Source organism: Penicillium expansum, assembly GCF_000769745.1.
Source record: "Penicillium expansum strain MD-8 chromosome Unknown contig275, whole genome shotgun sequence".
Lineage (NCBI taxonomy): Eukaryota > Fungi > Ascomycota > Eurotiomycetes > Eurotiales > Aspergillaceae > Penicillium > Penicillium expansum.
The window spans coordinates 67,387-93,755 of NW_015971416.1; the positions used below are offsets into that span (position 1 = coordinate 67,387).

At 47.1% G+C, this 26,369-nt stretch overlaps 10 protein-coding genes across 10 annotated transcripts; 5 read left to right on the forward strand and 5 right to left on the reverse strand.

Moving 5' to 3' along the window:
- Nucleotides 1-6: 6 nt before the first annotated feature.
- Nucleotides 7-1,947, forward strand: PEX2_082180 (PAS domain-containing hybrid sensor histidine kinase/response regulator; the record flags this gene model as incomplete). The annotated part of the gene is made up of 1 exon (XM_016745488.1): nt 7-1,947. The coding sequence occupies one exon, from the start codon at nt 7-9 to the stop codon at nt 1,945-1,947; it is 1,941 nt and encodes a 646-aa protein (XP_016595301.1).
- A 221-nt stretch (nt 1,948-2,168) lies between these two features.
- On the reverse strand, nt 2,169-3,978 carry PEX2_082190 (Cytochrome P450; the record flags this gene model as incomplete). The annotated part of the gene is made up of 4 exons (XM_016745489.1): nt 2,169-2,204; nt 2,273-3,521; nt 3,602-3,752; nt 3,801-3,978. 4 exons carry the CDS (start codon nt 3,976-3,978, stop codon nt 2,169-2,171), a joined length of 1,614 nt encoding a protein of 537 aa, XP_016595302.1.
- Nucleotides 3,979-4,388: 410 nt separating this feature from the next.
- PEX2_082200 (Zn(II)2Cys6 transcription factor) lies at nt 4,389-6,140 on the forward strand (the record flags this gene model as incomplete). The annotated part of the gene is made up of 5 exons (XM_016745490.1): nt 4,389-4,677; nt 4,732-5,015; nt 5,092-5,216; nt 5,268-5,946; nt 6,036-6,140. The coding sequence occupies 5 exons, from the start codon at nt 4,389-4,391 to the stop codon at nt 6,138-6,140; spliced, it is 1,482 nt and encodes a 493-aa protein (XP_016595303.1).
- A 450-nt stretch (nt 6,141-6,590) lies between these two features.
- On the reverse strand, nt 6,591-7,166 carry PEX2_082210 (SRPBCC domain-containing protein; the record flags this gene model as incomplete). Its single annotated transcript, XM_016745491.1, has 3 exons — nt 6,591-6,824; nt 6,899-7,048; nt 7,113-7,166. The coding sequence occupies 3 exons, from the start codon at nt 7,164-7,166 to the stop codon at nt 6,591-6,593; spliced, it is 438 nt and encodes a 145-aa protein (XP_016595304.1).
- Nucleotides 7,167-7,626: 460 nt separating this feature from the next.
- Nucleotides 7,627-9,367, reverse strand: PEX2_082220 (Major facilitator superfamily domain, general substrate transporter; the record flags this gene model as incomplete). Its single annotated transcript, XM_016745492.1, has 3 exons — nt 7,627-8,585; nt 8,657-8,810; nt 8,870-9,367. 3 exons carry the CDS (start codon nt 9,365-9,367, stop codon nt 7,627-7,629), a joined length of 1,611 nt encoding a protein of 536 aa, XP_016595305.1.
- Nucleotides 9,368-11,149: 1,782 nt separating this feature from the next.
- On the forward strand, nt 11,150-15,437 carry PEX2_082230 (uncharacterized protein; the record flags this gene model as incomplete). The annotated part of the gene is made up of 4 exons (XM_016745493.1): nt 11,150-11,308; nt 11,367-11,743; nt 12,221-12,645; nt 12,886-15,437. The coding sequence occupies 4 exons, from the start codon at nt 11,150-11,152 to the stop codon at nt 15,435-15,437; spliced, it is 3,513 nt and encodes a 1,170-aa protein (XP_016595306.1).
- Nucleotides 15,438-15,880: 443 nt separating this feature from the next.
- PEX2_082240 (alpha/beta hydrolase) lies at nt 15,881-17,362 on the forward strand (the record flags this gene model as incomplete). The annotated part of the gene is made up of 4 exons (XM_016745494.1): nt 15,881-16,072; nt 16,128-16,260; nt 16,319-16,427; nt 16,495-17,362. The coding sequence occupies 4 exons, from the start codon at nt 15,881-15,883 to the stop codon at nt 17,360-17,362; spliced, it is 1,302 nt and encodes a 433-aa protein (XP_016595307.1).
- Nucleotides 17,363-18,255: 893 nt separating this feature from the next.
- Nucleotides 18,256-19,967, forward strand: PEX2_082250 (Aldolase-type TIM barrel; the record flags this gene model as incomplete). The annotated part of the gene is made up of 3 exons (XM_016745495.1): nt 18,256-18,403; nt 18,457-18,765; nt 18,841-19,967. 3 exons carry the CDS (start codon nt 18,256-18,258, stop codon nt 19,965-19,967), a joined length of 1,584 nt encoding a protein of 527 aa, XP_016595308.1.
- A 556-nt stretch (nt 19,968-20,523) lies between these two features.
- Nucleotides 20,524-21,399, reverse strand: PEX2_082260 (uncharacterized protein; the record flags this gene model as incomplete). The annotated part of the gene is made up of 1 exon (XM_016745496.1): nt 20,524-21,399. One exon carries the CDS (start codon nt 21,397-21,399, stop codon nt 20,524-20,526), a length of 876 nt encoding a protein of 291 aa, XP_016595309.1.
- A 1,819-nt stretch (nt 21,400-23,218) lies between these two features.
- PEX2_082270 (acyl-CoA dehydrogenase family protein) lies at nt 23,219-24,908 on the reverse strand (the record flags this gene model as incomplete). The annotated part of the gene is made up of 7 exons (XM_016745497.1): nt 23,219-23,536; nt 23,914-24,156; nt 24,216-24,360; nt 24,412-24,464; nt 24,519-24,546; nt 24,603-24,829; nt 24,888-24,908. The coding sequence occupies 7 exons, from the start codon at nt 24,906-24,908 to the stop codon at nt 23,219-23,221; spliced, it is 1,035 nt and encodes a 344-aa protein (XP_016595310.1).
- Nucleotides 24,909-26,369: the final 1,461 nt, after the last annotated feature.

Sequence of the window (26,369 nt, forward strand, 5' to 3'; positions counted from 1 at the left end):
AAATACATGACGTTCACTTTCAATCAGAATGTCTCGGCACAACAGCTGGCCGACATCCTACCGAACGGCGTCGCCATCCTCACCCATCGATATGAACTGGTCTCCGTGAATCGCCGATTCCGGGAACTCATCCCATGCCCTAGCGTCAACTTCTCCGAGTGTTGGTTACGCTCAGTCCATCCAGACGACTATGACCGGGTGTCTACTGGGTATCGCGAGGTAGCAACCTCCAAACAACCGCTACGTCTCGAATACCACACGCGCGACCCGGACTCGATATGGTGCGTGATGACTTTGGATCGACTGGATGATAAGGATGTACAATGTTTTGGACTAGGCGACGGCGGCGTATTTATCTGTACAATCGCAGATATCACCCCGGAGAAAAAGGCAGAACTCCTACAGAGGCAGGCTGCGGAAGAGGCCCAGGAACGCAAGAAGCAACAAGAGCGATTCATCGATATGATCAGCCACGAAATTCGCAATCCTCTATCTGCGATAGTTCATTGTACAGAGGATATTCAAGAGGCAATCTATAACAAGAAGCCGGATGAAATCTCAGTCACGAACATCACCGAGGCAGCCGAGACAATCAGTCTCTGCATCAGACATCAAAAGAAAATCGTCAATGATGTTCTCACCTTTTCAAAACTTGACGCGTCAATGCTGCCGCTGTCACCACGAAAGGTCCAGCCACAACGGCATCTCACCATTCCGATGGCGATATTCCGACCTGAACTCCGAAAGCACAAGATAAATTTTGAATACAAGGCCGATGTTTCCTATTCTAAATGTGACATTGATTGGGTAATGGCAGATTTAGATCGAATGGGCCAGGTTCTCGTCAACATACTCTCCAATGCTATCAAATTCACCGCCCAATCGGATGGTCAGCGATCGATCCGAGTCTCAGTTGGTGCTTCGGTCGAACGTCCAAGCTCGTATCCGCCAAATATAGTCTTCTTCGATTCAGGAAAATCCGCGCTCCGTCAAGACGCGACTAACAAATCCGAATGGGGAAGTGGCGAAGTGGCATATATCATGGTCGCTGTCAAGGACTCGGGTATTGGGGTCACTGAGGATGCCCAGAAACGGCTCTTTGAGCGTTTCAACCAAGCAACTCCCAAAACCGAGAGCATCTACGGTGGCTCTGGCCTTGGTCTCAATGTGTGTAGGAAGCTCTGCCACCTTCATGGGGGTGAGATTGGTGTGAGCTCCAAGAAATCCCACGGGAGTACCTTTGGGTTCTTTTTCAAAGTGCGCAGAACAACCGGCGAAGGTGTTGAAGTGGATGAAAGCTTTGGTGTATCTGTGATCGATAAACTCTGTGTTGACATCCAGACACTGGGAAATAAAATGAGTGGTGTCAATCAATCCACGGAAGAGCCCCAGATACCGGAAACCCCCGCCGAAGATAGCGTCTTTGAGGCACATCCAGGTGGCCCGAAAGACAAAAACACAATTCGCACCCACAGTATAGCCCGCCAGGTCGAGAACGAACAGATCAAACGGGCAAATCAAAATCCTTTGTCTCATCGTGATCACGAAAAGCTAACCGGCGACGGTCAGCGTATTCTCTTGGTTGAGGATAACGTTCTCAACAGGCGAATAATCTCGCGCAAATTGAGTACACTGGGATTTGATATATCGGAAGCGAGCAACGGAAAAGAGGCAGTAGATGCAAATAAGAATGACACATTCGACTGCATTCTCATGGACCAGCAGATGCCTGTGATGGACGGCAACTGTGCCACGAAAGCAATTCGCGACATTGAAAAAGAAACTGGAGGACATGTACCCATACTGGGACTCACCGCGAATATCAGAGAAGAACAACAACAGGAAATGATTGGTGCTGGAATGGATGATATCATCCATAAGCCTTATGGGACTTCTGAGCTTGTTGAAAAGATCAATTGCATGGTTTCGAAGGAAGGGAGCACATGACAGTAAGTCCAGGATTGTGAAGTATGTGCACAATTTTGAAGCATGGCACATATGTATTTGTACAATAAATTGAGAGAGATAAATATACCACGATAAGCCCGCCTGTACAGGTCGGAACTCCAAGCACTGCCTTCACAAGGGATATTATATCACTGCGAAAGATTATAGGATGTAGAAACAAATTATATCCCGATAAATACCAATCAACACTTACAGCACCTCTATGAACGCTCCGTAAACACCAACGGGCACCCATCCTGTATCAAAAATCAGTATAAGGCACGAGCGGAATAACATTAGAAAATTGGTTAATAGCGGTACTAACCATTGGAAACAGTGTAGCAAAAACTCGAATCTCCTCTGATCTTTCCGTAGCATGATGTTTCCAGTCAAGTTCCAGCGCCGCTTTCCCAATCATACCAGCCATAGACAACGGCACGTATTTTCTCGCGAGGCAATCGTGCGCTCCGGCACCGAATACTAGCCAATTCTTAGTCTTGGACTCGGCATCTCCGGAGATCCAACGCTCGGGATCAAAGTTATCGGGATTAGGGTAAACATTCGGATCATGCAAAGCCGGATAACATGATGGGATGATCATGGCGCCCTTGGGGACAGTATAGCTTGGCGTGACAGGGAAGTTCTTTGTCGCAAGATATGGAACCATAATAACAGGTGGACGGTGACGCAGGAGCTCCTTGATAACTGCGTTTGTGTAGGTGAGTGACTCAAGCATGGGAAGATCGAAGGACTTGTTTTTATCCCCACCACGAGCGGCCAGATTTTCTTGACGCAATTTATCGAGCACGTCGGGCCGCTGGGCGAGGATTTGAAATAGCCAAGTCGTGGCACTGCTCGACGCATCCTGAGAAGCAAACAAGAAAGTGAACAAGGTTTCTCCGATTTCTTCATTCGTGAACTCGCGGATCATGTTCGTTGGCTTCTCGGCGTCTGTCTCGCCTGCGGCAACTCTTTCGCGGTAGCGCTTGGATTCCATCATGTGCCGCACCCAATGGTCAACGATACACGTTGGTGTCGCGCCGGTCGCCATATTTGCTTTGCACGCAGCTGCGCATTTTGCAAACTCGGCATGGACGGCGTCAGCTGTCCGCTTCCCAAGCCAGGTCTTGGTGAACGGAATGTATATTGACAGAGGCACGTTGACTAGCTCAAGGGCAGCTGTAGCAAGGTAAAAGTCGTCTGCAATCTTCTTGACCGCGGTCTGGGAGATATAATCGCCGAAGAATGTGCGGCATGAAATTGCACAGTTGATCTCCCGGAACATGGTCATGAATTCCTTTGGCTGTCCCCGATTCGCCTTGCTGGCGGCGACAAATTTGCCAAAATAATCGGCTAGCACCTTCTCCTGCACCGGCAGGTAAGTAGCCATGGCCTTGTTGGTAAATAAGGGGGTTAATCCTCTGCGGTAATCGGTGTGATCTCTACCCTGGAGAAAGACCCATGCTTTGTGACCTAGGATATCCTTTGCGATGGGTACTATACATGGCTCGGCATATGTGGGAGATTTGAACACCTTATGGGCGATGTCTCTGTCGGAAGCAAGCACAACAAATCTATATTGAGTTGTGTTAGTTTTAATAGTTTCATGGGTTCGATAGAGTCCGATCAGACGACAACAGAGGTGGGTGCTTACTTGTGGAAGACAGATACACAGCTGAGTGGTCCACTCGCCCACTGCGCAAGATAACCTTCAAACTTCGGGTGCAGGGCTTGTATAAATGGACCCATGAGCGGAATCTTGAGCGGAGGTCCAGCTATAGAGCCTTTGCGTTTTATATACATCACTAGAGAGGGCATCAGCAGATTCTTACGATCATGAAAGCTCTGCTTACCTTGATCATAGACTAATATGGCAATTATAAAAGTCACTGCGTACTGCCAAAATGACAGGCTCATGAAGTAGGCCACTAAGTAGCTTCCAAACTGGGGATGGTTGGAAGGCCATATCTGCGGCAGCTCATTCTGAGCGATTGAGATGTTGGCGATCTCAAAAGCCATATTGGAGTCCATGATGGTAGATGACAGGGGGAAGTTGCTAAACTGGCTCTTCTTTAAAATAGACAGACAATACGGTGGGCAGGTTTTCTTAGTAATGGCATGATATGGCTGGATACTGCGCCCATATCCACTGATTATACAATTTACCCGATTAGGACTAGACTCCGATGCCAAGCAGGGGTAAGGCGGGGTCTAGTCCTCTTTTGATTTGGACTCGGGACATTAACCTGAGGTCCACATATAACGGAATAATCGCTTGGGAAGTTCAACATTGAACTGACTTTCTGTCCAGACTTACGTTTGTGTCATTTCCAACTCTTTGGCTTGCATCTTAATCACAAAAGCGGTGTGGGGTTCCAGCTTGAGCTATTCCTAAAGCTAACACATTCCCCCCTTTGGATGCCGACCAATATCCTCGCAAGATGCGCCAATCTCTCCGCCGGTCCTGTGCTGCATGTGCCAAATCAAAGACTAGCTGTGATCTCCGCACACCGCGCTGTTCCCGCTGCATCAAGCGGAAAGTTGAGTGCGCTTACGCGAACGAACCCTCGGCTGGGCCGGCAACTCCCGGATGGCAGAATGGAGCATCAACAAACCCGCTAGATGGACCCGGCACTTTAACTAACTACAGATTTGGGTCACTCGATCCTTTTGATTCGTATCCACAGACTAGACTTCCTCGGGAACACGTTCAACGTCTGATCTACAGCTGTATGTAGGCCTCTAAGGAAGCATTGCCAATGAATGCTTGGCTTACCCATCTAGTCCTCCACAAGATCGCCTTCCAATACTACCCTCTTGACCTTAATGCGACTTCAAATCCTTTTTTGATCTCTTGGTGGCCACTGGCCCTGGGGGATCCTGTACTATTCCATGTCTCTCTACAGACGGCATGTCTTGACGAAGAATTGTTGGCTCAGAAAGGCTTTCAGACGTCCGAACTTCTCATGGCAGACTCTGTGGCTTTACTACGACGCAAAGTTGAATCCATGTCACTAGCTGTTCAAGATGGGACTATGAACTCAGTCATCACATTGGCAACTATCGAGGTGAGATAATACCATCAGCACCCTCTTTCCCCACTGTTTATAATTCGAACCTATCCTGATTCTAAATGGCTCCTAGTTCGGCAAAGGCAATACAAAGGTTGGCGAAATGCACGTTAACGGATTGAAAAGGCTGGTCGATATGAGAGGTGGCATCAACGCAGTGAGGCAGACAAGCCCACTTACCGCGAGGATGGTCAGCTGGTAAGCCAACCCCTTAGCCACTCAGAGGACCAATGCTCACTAGTTCCAAAGGGTATCGATGCTCATCATGGGTCATCCTCAATTTGAGACCCAGGATGACTTCGGCATTGGAGATGGCATCCCTCCCACGTCGGAATGGCAATTTGACTCGACCGCGCTTGACGATCAGCTATTTGATCTCAGCACCATTGAAGTAGAATATGCCGTTAAGAATGTCTTCAATCGTCTGCGCAACATTTTCCAGCGAGCGCGCAATATAACTTTCCCGGCCACACAACTTCACGACCTTACCTGTTTTGTCATACACCGACTCCTACTCTCCGCTCCAGCTACGACAATACCCCCGACCTCGCCAATGACGGAATCCATTCGCTATGGTATCATACTCTACATGTTCATCACCCAGGGACCGACATATTACTCGCATGCAGTAATACTAAATAAGATTATGATTCGATTTATGGAGAACCTCGAGCATCTTGCGTCAACGTCTCGTGTCTATGATTCACTTGATGTCTGGTTTGGGGCGGTCGGAATGGTGGCTTCAGCTGGCACAGCTCATCACCGGTGGTTTATCAATAGGGCACGGAATATAGCTGCTGCTCTACAACTGGAAAATTTTAGTGACACCCTCGTCCATATCAAAACTGTGCTGTGGTTGGAGAAACCGCAGAGTGAAGATCTCTTTCGGTCACATTGGGATACTGTCTTCAACCTTGCGGATCAATCGGTACTATCAGACCTCTCGATATCAGTGTCGCCATATAGCAGTAGCCTGGAATTTATATGAAATGCAATCTGTTTCAACGATTTCTACAGGCAGAACACGACTTGTGTCAAAAGGCCTCGAACACCGAAGAAGTTGGTCATACGCGACACTATCATGATGGGCACCACGACCCGAAAGACGATGGCTACCTGTGATACAATCTCTGCCAGGCGGGTGTTCACACAGCCCTCGACCAGTCAGTCTTTTATCAGGGTTATGTTTCCTCCCATGTTGGGTCGATATGACTCAGGGCCAGAAGTGTAAGGTGTAACCTGTTTCCTTGGGCTACAATTTTAAGGCGTGCCACAACTACACCACCGTCTGAGGACCGGTCTTGGACCGAGTCAATCGCGCCCTTGTTGGCGAGCACACTGCTACACTATGAGGAATATAATTCGCTCGGGCAGTCTATGTGACATGACAAGGCGTGGTTTCCTCATACCATCAAACTTCCATGTTTATCATCTATCAAAAAAAATGACCAAGATGTCAAGATATAACTATGCGGCCATGTGTCAGGGTCAACAACACAACCCAAATTCAAATCCAAAAGTGCGTGCACAAAACAACCAACTGTGCGTGTGCGACAAATCCAGCCCCCGCAATCAGGCCATTTCAGCGCGGGCCTTAAGATCCCTGTGGAAGATATCGAAATGGGCACGCATCTTCTTTCCAAGCAGAGAAGGGCTCATAATAAACGCAAGGAGACCCTTGAGATCCTCCGACTGGGTGAAAACAGTTGAAGCACCATCATTGGCGGGTTCGATATGGAATTTATGCAAACCAGCAATGGTAAACACGGGCGGGCCTTGCCAAGAAAACAAGCTCTCGGTGTTCTCCTTCGGTGTTGATAATCTTCAGCTTACTTTTCTTTGTTTTTTTTTTTATGATCGGGGAAAAGCGTTATTCTCACCTTGACTTCAGCGACGAACTTGAAGTTCTCAATGTTGACTTCGATTTTGTCTCCTGAGGAAAGTGTTTGCGGGGTCTTGGTGCTGTCCTTGAGCTCGATCCCCTTCAGCCATTCCGTATGCCATTCCGGGTATGCTGCGAAGTTGAGAAACTAGGGGCGCGATAACTGGTCAGCTTGTTTCGCGGAGAATTCGAGCCTCGAAGGTGGTACATACGATCTCGCGCACTTTGGCAGGCGGCGCGGCTATTTCAATTGTGCTTGTAATCATTTTGACGGTGATGTGGTTAGGGGGGGTTGGATGCGCGAGGAAGGGGGATAAACAGTGTTAAAATAAGGGAAGTGCGTGGATGTAGAATGGTGCATATCCTTGCTGCATTCATCATATGTCCCCACCCGAGCTGCAGTACGCTCCAGGCTTCTTTCGTTGATCATTGGTCGATCATATCTTCTCTTAAATACGGGACGAAATCTAGATCCAAAAATATGAATGTTGAAATAAAATGGTATATTTTTTGAGTCTAGCTCGTCTAATCAACCTGAAACGAGATATGGAACAAACTCCAACCCCGGGATTATATAGCAGTCATGAGGTGGTCAATAACAAGGTCATCAAGGGGTCCTCCGTCTATCCATGACGAGTCATATATACATAACAAACATGAAAACAAATCTATGTGCATAATCTCATGTACTTCTAATAATGAACCAGCATGTCCAGATCAAGACACTCAATACTGAGGCTCCATACTGATTCGACTGACACGCCGACCATTGTTCTGCTCTCTGTCGGCAGCAAGTGTAGAAGCGAACTTACTCTTCGCGCGAAGTTGCGGTCCCTTCCAGTAGAAAACATAGATGGGAGTCACAACCAGACAAGAGAGACAAGCCAGAATCGTGGTTGCATACTCAACATGCCACTTATCGCCGATATTTGTGTACATGGGCGTCGCGTACATGGCCGAGATACCAGCGAGAAGATCACGCGCGAAAGCATTACCACCCGTCGCAGAAGCCGAGTAGACACCATAAGAAGCGACCATGTAATCGACAGAAGATAGGTAGATGGCGAAGTTGGCGATACCGACACAGCCGGAGAAAATCATAGATCCGATCCAGTGGACGTTTTTCGAGTCACCGAAGGATGTCCAGGCGAAACCGAATAGACCGATGGGTTCAAGCGGCGCGAGGAAGAGCAGCCACTTGAGACGGCGCTCAGGTGGGATGGCGGCATCGCCATGTCTGAGTCGGAGCTTTTGATCACGCATAAACCACGGGAAGTAGCTGAAGTAGGCGATGAAGTAGGCGGCGTTGATGGGAATAATTGCCCACGCTTGTGCGAGGGTACCAAAGCCCCATCCTTGCTTGTAGACGATGGCGAAACTTTCGAGGAAGGTGAAAATCAGAGCATCGGAGAAACCGGACAGAAGAGACAAGCAGAGGACGATGGGCTCGCGCAGAAGCATGTAGAATGGACGCGCCCAGATCCTGCCGGCTTCCTTGAGGGAAATGCGGGGGGTCTTCATCTCGTTGGGTCCGTATATATTCGGATCTTCTCCGGTCTTGCGGCGGCGCTTGGCTTCCCTGTCCATGATAATGGTCGAACGACTTTCTGGCATGAAGAATATGATCATCTGAGTGACTCCTCCGAAGATGAGTTGGATCCAGAAGAACCATTGCCAATCAAGGACTGAATATTAAAATATAAATGTTAGCAAGAGGTCGCAAACCAGTGCAAGTAAAAGAGAGTGGTTTGCTTACATCGTGCAATGGGGCCTCCAATCACACCACCAATACTGGTACCGAGACAAGAAGACAAAACAATGAATGCGAGAGGGAATTGTTGCGTCTCGGGCTCGTAGATATCGGCAATAAGACCGAGAGTGACACTACCACCAGCAGTAGAGAGACCACCCTATATTATGTTAATATATCAACTTATCAAGACGATAGCTTGCCGAGGGAGAAACCAACCAATGCACGAGCGACAACAAGACTGCCCCAGTTGGGGGCAAGGGCAGCAGGGAGTTGCCAAATGTTGATCAAGAACATAGAGAGCTGGAGGATAGGCCAGCGACCGAACTCCTCGGACCAAGGAGCCCAAAGCTCACAACCAATAGAATAAGTAACTAGGTAGGCCATTTGACCTGTGCGAGCGTGTTGTTCGCTGATATTGAAAGCCTCAGAAAGGTTTTTGACAGCAGCAGGATAGACCGAGGTGTTGAAGTTCATGGAAACCTGAACGAACGCGACCGCGACCAGATAGGTCCATTTCTTCCATCGTGGCCAGCAGTATCCTAGAATCTCATAGCAATCTGCTTCCTTCAGCTCGCGCTTTCCGTCAGCGCGTTCGCTTTCTTTTTTTTCAAGGGCGGCGGAGATATCGACAGGCGTGCTAGAGTCACTGTCATTGACAGATGAGGGTCTACCCTCGCTATGAACAGCTTCGGTATCTTGGTCTGGGGGAGACATCCTTGCGTGCGGGGGATGGATGGAGCAAAGGGCGTGAGAGGAAGAAGTTTTGTGGACCTTCTCCAGGTGTTATATGTCGGAGTATGTACGGAGTATGTACGGCGTACATATGCGCAGACTTTTTTTTACCTCGGACTCCATCGACTGAAACCGGATTTATAGTGGATCTACACTGTAGAGTGGTGGCGGCCGTGGCGTATATCGCAGTACAGATTAGATATTGAGATGATAATTGCTATAATTGAAGGTATAGAATGCTTGAAGCTTTATATATTATTGTACATTTAAATAGTGACTATTTCTATTTTACAATCTTCCCAAACTTGGAATATCCTATGTGTGAATATCTACGAAAAAGAACAAGAAAATGAAAATGAACAAAACCCTATGAGTTTGGTGATCTGCGGTATCCCGAGGTCCCTTCCTTTCTTGGCATTCCCCACATACCCTGACGTCAGAGCTTCTGTTTTCTGCGTGAGAATTTGGTTATGGAATATTCTAACGTTCGGTGGCTATGTGTAATGTACCAGACCCAAGCAAATCATATCTCTGGGTAGTCTTGGCTGGTGTGCAGATATATTGGTAATGTTGTTTTTGACCCTTGGAAATTGAAGTATGTTGTACAATATATGAAATAGCTACACAATACGGGGTATACACATGATAGCTATGCAAATATGAGGGGAAGTGGGAGGCTGAGACTAAGACCTGGGGAAATTGATACGGGAGCAACATATGAAGTCATTTTTGCTGGTTCCTAGGGTGGAATACTAGTAACATGAAGTTCGGAACCACGGGGATCCTAAATAGCCAATCAAGGGAATATCTATTCCAACCGGGAGATCTTCGGGCATAAACTGAATTCGTTCATAATTGAGGCACAGATCTCCACAAGCTCACCTGGACAGATGATGAATCGGGAATCTTTAGTGATTATCACTTCTTAGTCTATGCGAGATACATATAAGCCTAGGTCATTGACTAAATATTGTGCTAGAGGTAGCTGAGGGCCAAAATGACATCATGAATCTCTTTCTTCGGTATCTACTTCTTTGTCGCCTGGATTGCTAATCTGGAATATCCAAACATCTATCGATGCTAACAATTGTTAGGCACAGATGGCTACTCTGTAGATTCACAGTTCTTTAATCACTATGAGAATACTTGTCCAGCTTTCAAAAACAACGGTGATTCGAGGTTTATTTATTTATTGGGCTTCAATAGTTAGGACATATTTGTTTTTTTTTAATATATTTTTTAGATTTCCCCATTGGTTCTGATATAGCATTAAGCGATAAGAGAGCACGCTCTAGCGCATGAGGCCACGCCGTTTTGGGATGTATGTTGTATTGCCCTTGTTAGTCAAGCTGGTCACTGCACCCACCAGGTCATGTGATAAAGATATGTACTTTCTGAACACGGCGTGGACTTCACTTCTTCAACAAAATGTAAGCACGCGGGGCTTATGGGATCCTCTAACCTAAGTTTTATCCACGCCCTTGCAAATTTAAATTCGTTTCATCATGCATTCCAAAAATTGTTGATATATTCAGGTCTCGATGTTGGACCTTGCGCCAGACGCACACCTTTTTGACAGTTCCGCCTCGGTCGCATGCAACCCCTGCTTTACAAGGAACCTCCATTTTAGACTGTGATGAGGATAGGCTTTATTGCTACACATCGGGAATATGGCTTTGGAATAAAGAGGATCAGCTTTCTCGCCGCTATGTCAAGTTCAATCTGGCCGAACTCATCAGGATCGCGACCCGGGCGACAGAGTCTATGCCCTGCGTCGAAGTACAGAAGCTTCCAGAGGGGAAATTTAACAAGGTCTTTCTTCTTACTATGGACGACGGAAAAGAAGTGATTGCAAAACTCCCAAACCCTAATTCTGGACCTCAATACTTTACCACAGCTAGTGAAGTGGCGACGATGGACTATGTGAGGGTTGCGTGGCTTCATTTCGCTATGTGCTATGTGATCTAATCCCAGTTTTTAGGTTCGGAATGTGCTCGATATTCCAGCCCCAATGGTGTACGCTTGGAGCCCCTCCACCGACGAGATTGGAGCCGAGTATATTATAATGAAGAAGAGCCAGGGAGTGGAACTTGGCAAGCTGTGGGATGATATACCGGGTCCTGACAAGCTTCGGATTGTTCAGCAACTTGTTGTATTTGAGAAAGCACTCACATCCACTCGGTTTCCTATGTATGGAAGCCTATATTATGCAGATAACCTGCCCAATATCCATTCGAATCAGATGATTGAGTTTGAGGGTAAAAAGAATACAGTCAGTGTGAATTTTGCGGTTGGTCCGACTACAAATCGAACTTTCTTCGATGATGGCAGAAATGCGGTTGATGTCGATAGAGGGCCATGTAAGCGTATTCCTCGGCTCTTTGGAAAACCGTTCTAATATGTGTTCTCTACTAGGGGCATCTATTGATGATTACGTTTTTGCTCGTGCCCACCGTGAACTTGCTTGTTTACAGACCTGTAAACATTTCCCACGCCAGCAAGGACTCTTTTACGGGCCTGGCCAATACCAGCCCACCGTTCAGCGCAAGCAAGAAACACTATCGAATTACCTTAAGGTTGCTAATTTTTATCACCGAAAGACAAAGAAATATCCAAGCCTGTGTTATGGAACCCCGACTTGCACGGGGATAACATCTTCGTGAATCCAGATCAGCCGACAGAGATTCTCTCCATTATTGATTGGCAGGCCGTGAACCTATCACCCCTGTTTCTTCAAGCCCGTCATCCAGCCCTAATCGAATTTGATGGACCCATCCTTGAGGGACTGCAATAAATCAGTCTACCCCAGAATTTCGATCAGCTAAGTGCGGAAGAGCAGCTCGAGGCGAAGAAGCTTCGTGCTGCCCAGTCTCTCTACAAACTTTATGATATCCATATGATCCAGGATTGCCCTGAGAGTGCAGCCGCATTGCATTTCAGAAATTCACTTCCTGGCCAAATCACGGGCCTTTCGGGGTCTCTATCTAGTGATGGTGAACCAATTGTTCAAGGCCTGCTCATGAGACTACAGGAGAAATGGCAGACTTATGTGGGACCCTCTGTCTCGTGCCCACTTTCCTTTACCGGAGAAGACAAAGAAAAGCAAAAGGAGGACGAGAAAAAGTGGGCGAATGGTGTTGTGCTAATGGAGGAGTTCCTTGATCAAGTCGGTGTATACCGAGGATGGGACGGCTGGGTGAACCATGATAGCTACGAGCACTATAAAGTGCGCTTTGAACAATGCCGGCAGAAGTTCCTAGGTTCTCAATGCACAACAAGAGAAGGGAGAAGCCAGTGGGAAACAGTATGGCCATTCATGGGCAAATGAGAAGTTCACATGGCCTCTGTTTGTTTGCTCTCACTCGTCTAATCGTGGATTTTTTATATAATTTCTTCTTTCCCAAAGCAACATCTTCAGCACATCACGTCCTCTATTGTTGCCCCATTGCCCCACCAAATACTGTGATCTCTTAATACTTTCATTACTTCGCCACACACAGCTGTGCTTCGTCAAATCATCGGAGCAGAGATGGAATCCCGGGTGAACAATCAATCTGATTCTTTTGACCCTGATGCAACCTCCTATGAGGGTCCCAGCTTTGGTACAGGCAGCATGGATCGGAGTGATCCTGCAGTTCTCTCCACGCCCATTGATGGTTCCATTCCGGACATGATATCTCCAGCAGAGGTTCGTCGAGACGCCGCGGCGAGGTCAGACAAAATTTCCATCACCTATCAAACTTTGTACGAAATCCTACAGCGTCACGAGGCCTTGATTCGCAAGCGATGGTACAAAAAGGGCCGCCAACAGAGGCTAAAAATTCTGCTAAGTGCCTGGCCGAATATGCCGGCAAGGCATCGCCCGGATTTCGAAGCTTTCACTGGCCAAAAAAAAGGTCCCAAATATCGGGATGCTTACATGTGGCCTTACATAAATCAGGAGGATTTGCTAAACACCAAGACTCTGCCCTTGCTCTTGAACGCACGAGGTCGCCATCACCCTTCCAACTTTGCTTCCGTCGACTTCGATGCCACGAATATGGGCAGGGTCAGCTATGAAGTTAAGCTCATCCTTTTGGACAACCATACTATGATTATCAACGGTCTAGTTGAAAATATAGAGAACTACGGAAAGCTGGTCGCTTGGAGTGAACGTCCCAATGCCTCGGAATGGACGACGAAAAAAAAGCAGTGCATTCCTGGAGAGGGCCTGCTGATACTGGAAGTGCAAGAGCGACTTTTGACATTTCTTGTCCAATGCTGCACGGAGCTTCTCCACGACATCCCCGAGTCCACCTTGACCAGTGACTCCTTCCTGATTTTACCAGAACCCCCTTTCAAGCCCGAAACTGACGTGAGTGGTTTCAAGTCTTTGGGGGTGATGGCTGCAGAAGCCCCATATCGTGTTCCAGCACAGCTCGATCTCAGTCTTGTTGAGTCGCTGCTTACGGCAAAGGGGTGTGTCGCAGAAGATCACCTGTGGGCTTTACGGGAGGATCCCGAGTTTTTTTCCACGACACTTCATGAGGCCAAGGACCATCATCAGGAGACCTTGAAGGACCTTAATGGCAATAACAATCCACTTCTGAGCCGTGATCGGTCGCAACTTCTCTGGGCAGACATTATTGGCTCTGTTGTGTCCAAGGCGTACCTCGACCTAGAGGTGTTCTCCGAACTCAGTAGCCAAGCTAAGAAGTTGGTCTCCTTGCAAAGGCAGTATGCTGACGATATCTCGCCCTCAAGAGATTTACCGGAGGACTATCTGGACGCATTGCTCCAGTTGCGGTATTACCTCAACCATGCAGCCGCAGAATCATTATCCAGTCTCAAATGTGCAGTTGTGGCCTCGCCTCCTTTGCGAAAATACTTTGCTCGCCTACCACCACCTGATGCCCATTCGACAAATATCTCGGTGGTGTTAAAGTCCGGGTTTAAAATGGGCAAGATGGAGGAGCGATTGATTTGGTTGCTTGGCACCCTGTCTGAAAATGGCCCTTTCTTGTATGTGGCTGGTATGTCTCTGATCATGGACGAGCTAGAGCGATTGCTTGAGTCAGATACAAAAGCGCGGGACCTACTTTCTCCATATGTTACCAAGGTAGTTGGTGACATCTCTATCATTTCCCAGTGTTTGCACCAGTTGAATATTTATTATCCATGGGCACGGGAATTTGACGTTGAATTTCATCAGCGTGAGGAGAAAATTGACCAGGACTGCATGGAACGGACTAGGTCATTCGCCCAGTTCCTCGACAGGCTCCATGATACAAGCCTCTTGAATCGAACTGCACATCTCGGGGATCCTTCAAGTGGAAAATTTACCTATCCCATTGAAAAGCGTCGGACCAAGGAAAGTGTCCAGGCGCTACTTAGCGCCGAAGCTCACCTAGATGCTTTCTGGGCCGAGATTGACCGGAATTTGATCACTAAACCTGGCCATTCGAGTGACACTGCTGTGGGGAATCTCCTCTCCCAGCCGCGCATCTCAAAGCGCACTGGAGAGTGGATTGAGCCGACAAAAGCTTCACCTGTGAGAACTACAAATGTCAAAAGCAAAGGCGACGTCACTACCTACTTCTCACAAAATCCTACCCCCGAAGACTCCGAGATTCCAGCAAAATCACTCGATGTTGCAGAGTCCAGAACGAAAGTCAAGACCCGTGGAATACCTCAGATTACTATAGCCATCACAGAAGCGGAAGACCTCACCCGACCCAATACTGCTAGTCGTGAGCCCACCCTTTTCGTTGATACCCGCGCGCTTAAGGTATTCCGGACTATCTTTTTTAACCCTACTGTTACATCTACCCCGGGGGAAGTCCCCTGGAAGGACTTTCTGCACGCAATGGTCTCTGTGGGCTTCACAGCGATGAAACTCTACGGTTCGGTGTGGCAATTCCAGCCGACGAGGCTGAATGCTCAGCGAAGTATCCAGTTTCATGAGCCTCATCCGCGTGGCAAGCTGACTTTCAGAGTTGCTCGTCTATATGGCCGTATGCTCAACAGAGCATATGGCTGGGTTGGAGAGATGTTTTCCTTGGCTCAGAAGTGAGAGTGATCTGAGAAGTGAGAGTGATCTGAGAAGTGAGAGTGATCTGAGAAGAAAGATAGTAAAATATTCAATGAAGGATGCTCAATGTCGAGCTTAATCTTTTCTTCAGCGGCGGGATGTATGATATAAAAAATAAAATTTACGTTGACATGAACTAAGGGTAACAAGTAGATGACCGGAAGTGTCAATAATAGATACGAGAATCTAGTTAGACTTGCTGATCACAGGATATGTAAAAAGAGAAGAAATGAAGCGCGCAGTAGCCTTAGACTAGAGCCCTGGAGCCGCTCCGTGCTTACTCCCTGCAAGGGAAAAGAGGGGAAGATACATAGCCAACGACGTCTTTAGCAAGAACTTTTAGTACATTACTATCTTTTCTTCACGAAATCCCTTGTTTTGATTAGTTTCCCTTACAATTATATATTCGATTTCCAATATTTGCCATGTCACGCGAGAAGTTCACCATTACTGAGCATCTTGTCCCAGGTAGCCACATTAGAGAATACCCAGGGAGCACCGTGAGGCAGGAAGATATATTAATGCTTCATGTCAAACAATATACCCCAAGATATGAAGGTCCCGTTCCAGCCGATGCGATTAGTTTAATTGCCGCTCATGGACTCGGCCTACCAAAGGTGAGCCTATCTTTAACCCCACATCCTCTCTGGTATGCTTAACATTTGGACACAGGAACTGTATGAACCACTGTGGGACGAGCTCCTGGAACAAGCTGCCGGCTTCCATATTCGTGGTATCTGGGTGGCCGACGTCGCCAGTATGAACCAAAGTGGGATCCATAACGAGGATAAGCTTAGTATGGATTGTATGTGCTTCACATTTTACTCTTTAACATCTTCTCTAAAAATGTAAAAATTTCTTAGGTTCTTGGTTGGATCACTCGCGGGACCTCTTCTTGATGATCAACCATTTTCGTGAGCAGATACCACGCCCTCTCGTAGGAATTGGCCACAGCTTTGGTGGAAATATCATGTTTGTGATAAATTAGCGCTTCTCTGCGTTGCGCGACAAAAGTAAAGTGTACTGATCACTTTTCCAGCACGAATCTTGCCTATATGCATCCGCGCCTGTTCACAACCCTCCTCCTTATCGATCCTGTGACCCAGCTAAGTCTTCCCCCCATGGGCTTCGGCACCGATCCTCCAGGCCCGATGAATTACACACTATGGCGCAACGACATATGGCCCAGCCGCGAGGCAGCCATATGCGCCAACCGTGGCCTCATCCACGGTTGGGATCCTCGGTGTGTGGATCGCATGGCGAAGTACTACTTTCGCGAGCTACCCACTCCACTTTATCCGGATATCGAGGCCATTAAGGAGCGCTTTGACATTGCAGCCGATACCGCAGCTATTCCGGTCACCCTCACAACCCCCAAATACCAGGAGGTTGTCGCTCAGACCCGGCAAAACTTCAACGCCCGGTCCCCGACTACGGGCCGAATGGAAATTCCACGAAGCACGCATGCCGATGTGGATCCATTGGTAGCCCATATTCCCTTATATCGCCCAGAGCTGCGAAGTACCTTCCGCCGTTTAGAGACACTCCGACCGTCGTGTGTGTGGGTTGTGGGCGGGGCGACGTTTTTGAAGATGGATGAAATTCGGGAAGGTATCAGGATATGCGGGTCAGGCATCGGTGGGAGTGGAGGTTTGTCCGAGGGAAGAGTCAGGGAGGTTGTCTTATCTGGGTTGGGACATTTGATGCCATTTCAGGAAGTTAAGACTGTTGCTGAGCCATGTGTGGCCTGGTTGCAGCAAGAGATGGATCGATTTCGGCGAATGGAGAGAGAGTGGGAAGAAGAAAGGAGAGGTAAGAGTCATCTAGTACTAGAGGATAACTGGTACAAGGTCCTGAGACCAATGCCTAGTGGACATTACAAGAGCGAGAGAAAAGAAAAGCTCTGAATTGTTTACTTTTCCAACTTTACCAAGGTATTCTCTATAGTATATTTTGGCCGCGGCGGGATTCAAGGTGATGAACATATATTCGTGTTTAGGGGTGGCCGAGAATTGAAATAAGTTTTAGGTAACAGAATTGATCTAAATGTCACCTACTGTCATAGGTTAGTAAAAAAAATACAAATCAGGTTTGAGAATAATAGTCCAAGCCCGAATCAGCCCCAAATCTAGACCCACGATTTTAGCGCGTTGAAAATTCTGGTTCTATGGGGCCGTAGGGGCCGAAAGATTGCGGACGGCCCCGCACAACTGGCCCGCACATTCCGATTCCCGGCCCGATATTGTCTTGAATTTAGATTTTTACTGTTCCTGGAGACAGTAGGGACGTATTTGGGTGGTTTGTGATAGGCTTTACACCCTGTCTATATTAGGCTTTGGCCTAGCATTAGACGAATAGTAGGGAGGAACAATATAACATTACAACCATTAGTGCTGAGGCTGGCAAGGCTTGTCTTGACATCCTCCTCTTGCGTTACGTTCACATCTACACCGACAATCCATAAACACCCCTGGTCTCTCATTGATTGGGCAGGTCGTAAACCCCTGCTAGTATGTTAGAGGTCTGGGCCATGCTCATTACGGAGAACTCCGTACTCCGTACCTAGGTATGTGCTCAGACACATAGCAATTGAGACAATACATGGATTAAACGGGTCGTTGTGGGGCGTAGATTATCAAATGAAAGATCCTTCGTCAAGTGTGTCACTGTCGGAGCCTGGTTAAAAGGACTGCCCTCCCCTGCCCCTCTGACTTTCTTTGGGAATCATCCCCCCGTTCCCAATACATATAGGTTTTTTTATTTTTTATTTTTTCATTTATTTTTTTGGTTTACTCGCATTATGGCTGAGATTCAGGATTATACCAAGGCTCTAGAGGTTCTTAAGGAGTATCCTTCTGCAGATGGTCTCCACGTTGATACTCTCCTCGACTCGGATAGTCATGGAGCCTTGACCTACAATGACTTCCTGATCTTGCCCGGTTCTATCAGTAAGGCAATCAGGCTTATATTTGAAAATCGTCATCTCTAATCTTACGGACAGCCTTTCCGGCATCGGATGTTACTTTGGAAACCAAAGTAACCCGGCGATTCACCATCAAGGCCCCTCTGTTGTCTTCTCCCATGGACACCGTGACCGAACACAACATGGCGATCCATATGGCTCTTCTGGGAGGTCTCGGTGTTATTCACAATAACTGCCCACCGGACGAGCAGGCCGAGATGGTGAGGAAGGTGAAACGCTATGAAAATGGCTTCATCCAGGACCCCATTGTTCTGTCTCCGGAGACCACAGTTGCAGAGGCAAAGGAACTGAAGATGAAATGGGGATTTGGCGGGTTTCCCGTGACTGGTTAGTTGGATTTATCCTTCATTGTACATTTTCATTTTGGTCGGTTTAGTTTTACTTACCTTGTTCCATCCGCAGAGAAGGGAACCCTCCACTCGAAACTTCTCGGCATCGTCACCAGCAGAGACATCCAGTTCCACAGAAACCCCGAAGATCCAGTCACGGCTGTTATGGCTACAGACCTTGTCACCGCACCGGCAGGCACTACCCTTGCGGAAGCTAATGAAGTCCTGCGGAGTTCGAAGAAGGGCAAGCTGCCAATCGTGGACAACCATGGATCCCTGATTTCCCTGCTCTCCCGGAGTGACTTGATGAAGAACATCCACTACCCTCTTGCATCAAAGCTTCCATCTAAGCAGCTGCTCTGTGCCGCGGCCATCAGCACCCACGACGCGGATAAGGTCCGTCTCCAGAAGCTAGTCGACGCCGGTCTCGACATTGTCGTCGTCGACAGTAGCCAGGGTCACAGCAAGTTCCAGATTGCCATGATCAAATACATCAAGCAAACCTTCCCTGATATTGACGTTATCGCGGGTAACATCGTTACCCGGGAGCAAGCTGCAGCCTTGATTGCTGCCGGTGCAGACGGTCTACGAATCGGTATGGGTAGTGGCTCTGCGTGCATCACGCAAGAAGTCATGGCCGCTGGTCGCCCTCAGGCTGCAGCCGTGCGCAGTGTTTCTGCCTTTGCCTCGCGGTTTGGTGTTCCTACCATTGCCGACGGTGGTGTCCAGAACCTGGGCCATATTGTCAAGGGACTTGCGCTAGGTGCCTCAGCAGTTATGATGGGAAGCCTGCTTGCTGGAACCACCGAGTCCCCTGGCGAGTACTTCATGAGCAGTGAAGGTCAATTGGTCAAGGCCTTCCGTGGTATGGGCAGTATCGCGGTCATGGAGGATAAGAGCAAGAGTGCTGGCGGCAATAATGCTGGTGCTTCCCGGTACTTCTCTGAGAATGATAAGGTCAAGGTTGCGCAGGGTGTTGCTGGCTCTGTCATTGATCGTGGCTCTATCACTCAGTTTGTCCCTTACCTCGTTGCTGGTGTGCAGCATTCTCTTCAGGATATTGGTGTCCAGAATCTTGATGCCCTGCGTGACGGGGTGAACAAGGGCACGGTCCGCTTTGAGATGAGAAGCGCAAGTGCGCAGACTGAGGGTAATGTCCATGGATTGCACACCCACGAGAAGAAATTGTATTCTTCTTGAATACAGTATCTCCATTTTTGTCGCATGGTGCCTTAAGTTCCTCCATGTCATACAGCAGACCAAAAGTTAGTCAATATTCCTACACTTCTCTGTTTAAAAAGTTTAGCATCCCCAGAATAGCTTTTTAAAAAAGATTTATGGAATTAAGGAAGTGTATGTCCATAATTGTAGTACCTATTGTTATGAATTGTGGTCCAACTTCCCTTGCTTCCCATATTGAGCAAGAAATTATTTCTTTGAAGCTTTTGCTAAGCTTCATCATATTTCTGTCCAATCGTCTTTGCCGGAATGGTTTGTCGACATGAGTACAATTAAATACCGGCGATTTCCGAATCTCGTTGGCCCCAAATAAGGTCAGCGTCCAGGTCAACAACTAACTCGATCACTTTCCTCTACTCTCTGTCCTGTCTAGTATATCGTATCCTAAACATATCCTACAGTAGTGAGATAGTAGAGGGGTAAAGGCTAGAGCTTAGGGCCGCGTTAGTCCTAATTGGACAGCTCCTATTCCTTTTATATTATTACTATTCCGTTGCCTAGTCTTTCCTCTAGCTCCCTACCATGACTCAAGATTCCACAGCGAATCTCTATCCGATGGAAACGAGCTAACATTTATCTCACGTGCATTCAGCGGCAGTTCGTGACTATCACAACCACGCGAAACAGTAACCAACTTGCCGAGGATGACGTACTCAAGCTTCAGTTTTATGCTGTACGTAAGGGACTTGAACATCACTTGCACGGTATAGTAACCCACAAATTGGGTAAAAATAACGGTGATATCCAGGAGCACAATTATGATGTTAATAAAAAGCAACTGGTTCAAAATTCCCTTCGGACGACCCTCTGGCCGCAGTCGGAGCAGCTTGACGGTTTCCCAGGCGTAGATGCTCGAGATGATCAGTTCTTGCAGGCAGAAGCAAACTAGTTCGATCCGTTCCATGACGTTGTACCCATGTGCCCAGACGCTTGTCGGGTAGGCAACAGTTCCGTATAATAGGACGCTCGCCGGGATATGCAATAACACGGCATCGATGCAGATAACTAATAGCAGACCCCTGAGTAGCTTGGTGTTATACAGCACAAGATGCAGCCGCGACCATAGGACTACTGACTGGCCAGTGACCATGCCAAACCAGCCGAGTAGAACTAGCGTAACGCATAGCCATGGTGTCACACCGGTTGGGAAGAAAAGGAGCATAAAACCCAGACAATTGAGGATGATACAGGCGGAGGCAATGAGCAGACTCCAGAAGTAGGTTCCATTCCAACGCTTGAAGGAGACGAAACAGATAATGATAAGTTCAAGAGCGTTGTACCAGGCTATAGCTAAAAAAGCGGCGAAAATACCTGTGCGGAGTGCGCTGGAGGTGCCGCACTTGTGTGTTGCAATACCGGCAGCGTCGTCGTGAGCCATTAGAGATTGGAGCATAATGCTTGGTTATCACCGGTGATAGAGAGGCGGCAAGAGGGTGATTGAAGGGAATTGAAGTTTGGGTGGAAGATTGGGTTATTAAAAATGAAAAAAAAATAACTTATAATTACATGGGTGGTAATGTACTTCATCGCACTGTCCCTATCGGCGTTCTTAGAATTCTTCACGGCGAGGAGGGGCGCACCCCAGCTCCAGGATCTTGGGACCAGTGCTTGCTTTCCCCTAATAATTCCGGCAAATTGCCACTACCGGCTGTGAATTTAGCGACCAGAAACTGTAAACTCACGCGCTAACGCCACCATATTTGACTTTTTATTTTTCAGGCTTTCGTGGCTTCAAATTCCTTGATTACGTGTAATTCAACGTCTTTTTACCAAAGCAGACAGATTGGGAGAGAAGAAAAATGATTGAATGGCATCAAAAATGCCTATACGGTGGGGAGCACTAACACGCTCGAAGGTAGCATGATGGATATTAAGCTCACCCAAAAGCTTGAGCGCAACGGAAAAATCCATTTAGATTCTTACCGTACAATGATTGCATCCAGAATGTGACATACAGAAAGAACACTATATTCATAGGTTTGCTAAGTCTATGGCCAGAGTGTTATGCGGTATTTCACAAATGTCTTTACGTAGTATATCACGGGAGCCATTCATAACTTACGCATCACCCAATTGCCGCTACGTCAGGATTTGTATTGTTATAGATGCAGATAAGATTGTGCCTCATCAAAACATCACCAAAGGCAGGTTACAAAGAATCTAAATTCACGGTATCTGGATCCAAATAGACACCACCTTTGACTGATAAAACCTGGTACCGCAGCAGGTCCGACCAATTTTTCTGGAAGTGCTGGCGCATAAGTGCTTCTGCTGCTTCGTTTCCAATGGAGGCGTATTCGAAGTTGCGGTTACGAGCTAGCCCAGAGACGACATTTTATAGCTGCTTAGGGTTGACTCCACAAATTGTTTGTCCATCGGGTCTAGTAACCAGCAAAGATAACTACCAATTTTCTTTAGTAGAAAATGGACTAATACGTTCCTTGGATAAATGATAGAATTGCAGAAATAGCCCCAATGCTCTTTTGACATGTCAAATGGCATGGTCGGCCAAGTTGACATTCACATAAGTATTTTAGCGAGGACATAGGCACTAGTTATTGGTTTTTAAAGTCCCATATCACAAAGAACGTAATGGAATGTCCCTCCACCTGCTTTGGTCTCCCGGTTTTTGTTGTTGATATTATATCACATCTATAAAGAGTTGACTCTTCTTTTAATTTAATTTATTCTTTTATTCTTTCAGTAGTATTTTCACTTGATGATGCAATATGTTGATGATCTACGATCAATTGCCACTTTGGGTCCGCGGCTCCCGCACGCCGCGGCTCGGACACCGTTCTACTTTTCCAGGGGTGACCCGTGGCGGAGGCCGCCCCCTATGAGTGGAGACTTAATGCATATAGTATATTCCGGGGATGTGTCATATTAACCAAGCTGGCTCTGAATAGTTTGTACATTATATTATCCAAAAAGTGACACCAAGAACTACTCATTAGCGTGTTTATTGCCATTATAATATTTAACAAAGCTCCGTTAGCTGGAATGTTGCACCGTCCCGCTCAATAACTGTTGGCTAGACACAAAAATGAATTCATTTCTCAATAACAGAGCATCGTGGTAACTCCATGTTTTCCAGGTTGGCTTCGTTATGGCCGTAATAAATGGAGAGGAAATAGCCATTGTTATGGAAGAAGAAAACATTTTACATACACGGTCAAAGTCCCTTCTCTTTTTTACACTAGATGCAGGGCCTATAGCTTATGCTTGCCCACTTCTGCTTCCCCAGCCCGAAGCTTGGCAGTAACATTCAGCGCCCGCCGTGTCGCCAAGTCTAAAAGGATCTCTTCGCTCCCTCCAGGGACGGTGATGGCCTTGACATCACGCCAGATACGTTCAACGCGCTCTCCCCGACCACCACGAGTCAACCCAATCCCACCCATAATCTGAATTGCCTCCCGTGCAACATGCTCCAAAACAATGCCAGCATGGGCCTTGAGTTGGGCAGTTGTACCAGCTAGGAGGAGCACGGCCTCTTCGGAAGAGAGCTGTGAGAGCTGGTAAATCAAGCTCTTTTTGTATTGTTAGCCTCGTCCGAGATGAGATTAAAATGGGCGACTCGCCTCGATCCACGCCTGTAAGGCTTCTGTCTCTCGACTCATATTGGCAATCTTGAGTCTGATGACGGCTGTCATTCACATTAGCACCCTAAATTCCCTAAACACAAAGGAATGAAGACTCACGATGATCAACAAGCTTCTTTCCGAAAGTTTCTCGGTTCATCGCGTGGCTTGACATACTGTTAGCGGGCACAATTTGAAGGGAACCGAGATACAAACTTTATGGAATCCTCCAGACAAACCCTAGCACATCTCAGAGCCTGCATCCCAATAAAAAGTCTCTGTCTTATATTAATAGAGTTCTTCAAAGACAGAGCAAGTGCACAAACCTCGTGGTTGAAGTTGGACATAATGTACTTGAGTCCCTGCCCACGCTCGCCAACGACCATGTCCATTGGAACTTGAACATTCTCAAAGTCCACAAAAGCTGTACCAGCAGCCGTTGATCCGGAGAGCGTTATATGCGTAGTTGTGACGCCCTCTGTTCGTGGTATGACCAATAGCGTAAACTCCCCTGTTGTTTCCTTAACAAGGGTTACGAAGTAATGCGCATACATGCCCGAAGTTATCCACTGAAATATCGTTAATATTTGACGTTCAATGTATGCGAATTGGTAAAGGGTACTCAGACCTTCTTTTCTCCGTCAACGATAAAGTGTAAACCGTCCTCTGACACCCTTGCTTCTGTCTGCACACCTTGAACATCAGACCCAGCTCCAGGCTCAGTGATGGCTAGGGCTACTCGAAGGCGACCAGAGAGTATGTCTGGTATAACGCTATGTCCTATAGTGTAAGCTAGTATGACTTCATTTTAGAGATAAACTTACACGTCTTTGATCTTCTGCGAACCGTATTTCCGAAGGGCGGGCACGGACAAAACCTGGAGGTGTCGTAAGTCAAAGAATTCACGCCGATTACAGATCATAAATCTTACAGGACCGCCAACCAAACCATTCTCGATACTTCAAAGAGTCAGCGTGATTCAGTATCAAAATATTCAAGGCTATTTTTCACATACCCTATTCCACCAACTCTGCCAAACTCGTCGTGAATAATGAAGTCATGGAATCCATCCCATTCTTCGGGGGTAACGTTGCCGATGATTGGATATTTCCCTCTCCATTCTTGCGGAATTTCTGCCCCAGCCGCCATGGGCATGATCAGACCATCCTTAGCTGCCTTTTCGTAGAGTGAATCCGGGAGCGACGGGGATTGCTCCCATTCCAGAGTATGGGGCAATAGGTTCTGCCAAAGTCAGGGTACAGGTTTCCAGCCAAAGATGGAGCGAGGATTGGGTAGTCACCTCCTCAACCCAGAGTCGCATTGCCGCCCGGAGGCGTCTGTGACTATCGTTATAGTATGGACTAGGACAGCATCTAGCCCATGCGGGTTCTGCAAAAGGCACTGTTGAGCCAAACAGCCATTTGGCTTTGACATCGTTCGAGACTATCGACATGAAGAGGTCTGTAATTTCACTTTTTTGAAGAAAGCGGTATTTGCTGAGGCAAGGTGGCGCGGAATTTTGCTATTTTCTTTCCATATCTAACGAGCGTCGGTGAGCTTTATAGCTTATTTTTACAGCTCCAATGATTTCTCTTCAAATATGCAATTTCATTTCTGGTTACAACAAGCAAACAACAAGCAACTTCACGGTATTGGCCATACCAAAAAATAGACGGTGTTACTACTAAGCACCGAGAACCGAGGCCTGCCCAGCAACACGGGAAATATGGCATACAAGTCGGCAAATGGATGGGTAACTGCCGACTGTTTTAGGATTACGGAATGGGTGGTACATGACATCGAACGGTATCAGCCCCACTGTCATCCATACAAAATCAACATGATAACATAACATGCATAGTGAGAATGAAAGAAGCCCTCGTGGGTGATTAAAGAAGGAAAGGCTAATTGACAGACAAACCCCGTTTACAGAGGGCATACCCACACGAACCCGATACGGCAACCGTACATCAATCAGTATACTAAATTCAGTAGTTTTGAATTGTTTTCTAATTAGAGCAGGCCTAGTATATTGCTTCGGTCGGGGTATAACGGTTTCATGGTTAGAAATGGTGAATAGTCTAATATTATGTTAACTAATAATCCCATAGATCGATAGTCTCACTATAGTGGAGTAGATGGAAGAGGGGACGGGCTATTTTGTCTATCTATATTCCCTCGGGTTATGAAAATCACTCTGGAACTATTCACTCTACCTAGGATGACTACATTAATATCCATGACATGACGACGGATTCCGACTTCCGTCCTTATCAAGCCGCGGAGTCCGCTTAAATCAACAATGGTCCTGAGTGGGAATATATCCATCCATCCTGGAACTTAATTATTTGCTGCCCACCCTACACTCAATTCTCGAGCACGGTCATAAATTACATAGTCACTAACACGTAGTTGCCGTTGGAGCTGGCATACCGTGTCGATTCCCGACAAGCCTGCTCCGATGATAACGATGTCGCCGTACAATATCTTTCGTTCTTGCATATTTAGCCTGTTGTGGGATGTTAAAACCCTGTGAATGAATCCAGGGTGAGTTAGATGGTTTATAGGGATTGCATGAAGATAACTCGAAAGGCCAATCCATTTCTATGGTGTGGTCAGCCGGAAAAGGAAAGAATAAATCAAAAAAAACAATTAAGGTGCGATGAACAATGTACTGCCTAAATAACCGAACCATATATTGGGGCAGCAAGATACACGGGCTAGCAAGTTGTGGAAGTTATCCGTTCATTGTTTCCCTTAAAATCGGCGTGGGTATTTTCCA